Consider the following 5,113-nt stretch of genomic DNA (forward strand, 5'->3'; position numbering starts at 1 on the left):
CATTCTTGCCCCTTCTCTTTTGTCTCTTTAGCTACTGAAAAAATGTATATAGAAATTGTTGGTTCAATTCCCTGAAATTTCTAAGCAGCTATACTGTGAGCCTTAAAAACAGGCTTCTTTCAGGAATTTCTCATCATGGAACTTTTCTATTTTCTAAAACAATGAAATGGTGAAGAATTGTAAGCAGATATATGACGCTCAAATCCTTCGTCTCCATCCTGACATATACTCGCCTGAGCCTGAAACAATCTCTATCATGCCCTCTTCAAGTTGTTTACATCCATAAATGTGTTCACTATGTGATAATTTGCTTCCAAATTAAAAAAAAAAAGAAATTACATCTGAAATGGACATGAAGTGAAAAAGAAAAAGAAACGAAGAAATGGAAGATACCAAAAAGAATAACTAAGATATTGTAAATACAACCAAACTTGCATCCAGAAGCTGAGGAGGCAATGCAAAGAGATATTCAAAAGAAAAAAAAAATTGGAATACCTCTCTAGTTTCCTCAGAATCTACTTTGTACCATCTATTGGAAAAATATACACTTCCCCCAAGTGAGTCGCATGACAGTGCAACTGGGAAAGAAAAAAAATTGGAACAGATTTAAAATTTCTGCACCTCTTGGATGGTAGTTAAGGATGGTTGCCATTTTTGATCCCCATCTTTAAAACTCCCCAAACATTGGACAGATACTCCAGCAGACTTGAATTCCTTAGCATTGTTTAACAGGGACTCCAACTGCCGCCTTGTCAACACAATCTTGACTTTCTGCTTTGTAAAAATTTCTTGGTTGGCTAACTTTAACAAAACCTGAAGGCTACTACAAGTCTTCACTAGGGGTGGCATAAGATAGTAAAGCTCTCGTGGTTCCAGCTTTGTGTTGGGCGGTAATGGTGAAAAAGGAAAAGCATGGTGTACAATCTTGCAGCCGTTGTAGCAGCCGGAAGTAATCTTTTTAACTTTTGTGAAGGCTTTGAACTCCTTTTCTTCTCCATTGTAGATGATAACCCTACTCTTCTCTGCAGGTTGATTGCAGAGTACCTGTATGCAGTTTCCCATGTTTCAATGATGTTCTGACTCATGAAGAGACGTCAATTTATGCTATTGCTTTAAATTGATATCACGTTAGAGACAATTTGACGTGCAAGCCATTATATCTTTAACATGTTAACTCTTTACTTTATGTTTATTTAAGAAAATGGGACTTTAATTTTATTAGTGCATTGCATTAATATATTAGACTTTTTTATTTCAGAAAAGGGAACTTTATCTTGTTAGTTTATTACATAAATACATTAGACTTTTAATTGTTTATAAATTTTGCATTGCAGGTCAATGGAAGGACGTATTTAGAGGTATATAAGATCGAGCCAACTACCGAGCTACTGAAAAATATTTAAGCTTGACCTAATACTAATTCAATCTTGCTCGAACTCCAACTACACAAGCCGAGCTCGAGCTCCATGAGATTTGACTTGACATGCTCACAAGCTTAATCGAGTTGAGTCAAATTAAGCTCGAATTCAAAAATGAGGTTTGATCAAATTCAGTTTCTATTTATTTTACTACTTAATTCCTTCTTATATAGAATAATCAAGTTGGGCTAAGTAAAACGAGAGTATGTTAAATCAAGCTCGAGTTTAAAAAAGAAATAAAGTTTGATCAAGTTCAAATCAAACTTTAGACTTTGAATTTTCAGATCAATTCAGGTTTGAGTTTGACAAATTTCAATTTGATTATGCTCCATTGCACCGCTCTAGGTAAGGCTCTGCAAAAGAACAGTTTGATATTACTTATTTATCTTTAAAAAGGTCAAATGTCTATTCAATATATCATGCCCTCCAAAACAAAATAAAAATTCATATTAAAGGTCAACGATAATATAAATATTTTGGCCTTGTGGCAAGTCAAACCTGGCAACAGCTACGTACAATGCTGGTATTTAAAGGTAGAGAACATGTAATACTAAGAAGACTAGGAAGGCCTCCTCAATGCTTATAGCAGAAACGTGGACAGCTTAGACATCAAGAGGATTAGACTTTTCTTTTCCATTTCCTCAACTCTTTCAATGGGTAAACAGAATTTCAGTCTAACAGTGCAAAAGTTATCCAGTGCCAGAGATGATCCCAGTAAAAGAGGAAGCTGGAATTCGAGGAGCACATACAATGTATGGATACTAAAAATGCAAAATCCCGCTTAGACAGCCACCATATCAGTTGCTTTTCTAGATTCCAACCATGACTCAGCCGCAACCTTTGTGGTTAAGAACCAACCAACCTTATCAGTAGCCTCATGGAATGGAGCATTTAGTTCCTTCAGATGTGATTCAAACACATCGGCCAAACCTTTGTCTGAATATTTGTGCTTTCCATGCCCAGTATTGATTCCAAGCAATGGAGGAAGCTCATCTCCAGATTCTAGTGCTTTGGACAAGTCATTGATCCAGACATGTAACGCTGTCAAAGCAGCCCCTAAAGAGAGACTCTTTAGATGCAGAGACCACTGGGTTGATGACCTGGACTGTATGTCTGCGTAAATTTCAAGTTTTATCCCCAGATCTAGTAACTCACATGCTCTTTCCAACAAATTGAGGTTGACACAAAGGTCGATTAAGCAATTGCAGTAAGCCTTCTTTACATCAGCACCAGTAGAATCAAAAAGTTCAGCAGCTTCCTTCTTAAAATTTGCTTCGGTGGCCGCATCTGTTATCAGAAGTTTTACCACAAAACCAAGCTTCGTATTAGCTGTCTCAATACATTCGGCAAGCTTATCAAGTTCTTTCTTCGGTGTTTGAGTCAGCACATTCAGGAGACACCCACAAAACCGCTCATCTGGAGTTATGCCTGATTCTAGAAGTTGGTTAAATGTCCTCACAACGTCATCAGTACGCTGGGCTTTCCCATAGCACTGGATAAGTGATGTCGAAACAAACAAATTAGTCTCAAAGCCAGCTTTCAACATCTCATTCAACATGTTCTCAGCCTCAGACACTTCTCCACTACATGAAAATATGGTAATCATAGATGAGAAAGTCCAACTATCAGGATTTGTCCCAGAACTCTCCATATCCTCAAATATCTCAACAGCTTCACTCACATAGCCAAGATCAGCACACATGGCCAATATGGTATTATAAAGAACAGCATTCAACTCCAATCTTTTTTCCTTCATCTCTCTATACACAATAAGAGCATCTTCACCATATCGAGCTCTACCATAAGCACGCAGAAGAGCAGCATAAGTAACATAACTTGGAGTAAAACCATTGTCAATCATTTCTTTGTAGATTTTCTTTGCCTGCCAAGGCCTCTTGGCTCTCCCCATAGCATCTAACAAAGTGTTATATGTAACCAAATTAGGCTTAGCACCTAAGGCCTTCATTTCTTCATAAACATTCAAGCAGCCATCAAAGTTCCGCGAAATCCTATAAATCTTAATCAAAGTCGAAAACGTCACAGCATCAATACGCCATCTCTCTGTTCTAGCTCGGTCGTACAAGTTCAAAGCCATTTCAACGTTACCAGCTCGGCCATAGCAATCAATCATAGCGGCATAGGTAACATCATCAGGATTAACTCCAAAATTTGACATCTTCTCGAACCATTCAACAGCCTTATTTGGCATATTAGACAACCTAGCACAACTAATTATAGTCGAAAATGTAGCATTATCAGGCTTAACACCTCTCTCAAGCATTTCATCAAACAGCTTCTCTGCTCTATCCAAATCCCTACATTTTCTAAAAACTTTTATAGTAACATTGTAAAGAATAACTTCTTTATCAAACTTTAATCTCTCTAGAAAATACTTAAGAGCAAGCAATGCTGTTTCTGCGTTAGACATGTTATTGATTACAACAACAGCATCTTGATTCAATATCTTATCGCCTAAACCATCCAAAACACTACAAACATCTTCTTCAATTGGGTTACATGAATTTAAAGACTCGGATACTTTAAGAAGAAAAGCATACCTAGCATCATAAGATTTTTCCTTAAGCTGTGAAGCTCTAGGGCTTTTGGGATTGACCCAGATGTAGGATTTTGAAGAGGAACCTTTTTTGCCATCTGGGTATTGGAGATTTGCATGTTCTTGTTGTGTGGGTTCTTGTGTAATTGGGTCTTGCAAAGAGACATGGGTGATATGAAGAGATGCTCTTCTTGATAGAAATGGAACAGTGGTTACTCTAAAGTTTCTTGGATTATGTGGTTCTCTTAAGGAAGAAGAAGAAGAAGAAGAAGAAGAAGAAGAAGAGAGGGAATTGCAGAGAGGTTGAAAAAGAGAGGATGGAGAAGAGCAGAGATTATATGCCATCTCTGTCCCTCACTCTTCCTCTGTTTGTTGCTGTATAAGATTTTGATTTTGATTTTGGTTTTGGTTTTGGAGACCGAAGATGGAGGGACCTTATCACATTTAAACAAAATAAAAAATCTTTCCATGTTATCTTTCAATTGTACCCTATTAACCTTTTTTGGGGCAGTGCTTTGGTAATATGGGTTTGTAAAAATAGATGCAATATTACTTTCTGTTGCAAGAAATTTAGCCCAAAACGAAAATGAGCATCTTTATATCTTAGTCGAGTTTGGACTTGAGACTCGGGAGAACATGCAATTTATCTGCTGACTAGATAGCTAACTAGCTAAGCTAGGGCCTTTAGGACCGGATAGTTAACTAGCTAAGCTAGAGCCTTTTAGCAAACTCTCCTCCTGCATAGTAGATTGGGTTAGCATTTCTCCATCTCAAATGTCAATAGAAGACTTTGGTGTACTCCAACTTCCGTGGGGTAGTTGAGTTATGAGTAAATATTGGCACCCAATTAAAAAATAAAATAAAGTTCAATTTTTCCAAATCTGTGGATTTTTTAGTCTAAAATGTATATATTTAGCTCAAATTAACTCTATTTAAAAAAAAAAGAGTGAATATCTTGAAATAAAAAATAATTAATTTTCTTATAATTTTAATACAATTAATATAATTAAATAATAAGTAGTTATTACCACCATTATTTTTGTTAAAATTATTTTTACTTTCACTATCCTCGGCACTACTACTATCGTAAACGTTTTCTTCACCGTTTTTTATTAGAGAAAAAACAATAAGAACACTGAAA

At 36.4% G+C, this 5,113-nt stretch overlaps 1 protein-coding gene across 1 annotated transcript; it reads right to left on the reverse strand.

Moving 5' to 3' along the window:
- Positions 1–1,847: 1,847 nt before the first annotated feature.
- LOC8280765 (pentatricopeptide repeat-containing protein At4g16390, chloroplastic) lies at positions 1,848–4,444 on the reverse strand. The gene has a single exon (XM_048380291.1). The coding sequence runs from the start codon at positions 4,315–4,317 to the stop codon at positions 2,200–2,202; it is 2,118 nt and encodes a 705-aa protein (XP_048236248.1). The 5' UTR covers positions 4,318–4,444; the 3' UTR covers positions 1,848–2,199.
- Between the last annotated feature and the right edge of the window lie 669 nt (positions 4,445–5,113).

The sequence above is a fragment of the Ricinus communis genome, chromosome 10, assembly GCF_019578655.1.
Source record: "Ricinus communis isolate WT05 ecotype wild-type chromosome 10, ASM1957865v1, whole genome shotgun sequence".
NCBI lineage: Eukaryota > Viridiplantae > Streptophyta > Magnoliopsida > Malpighiales > Euphorbiaceae > Ricinus > Ricinus communis.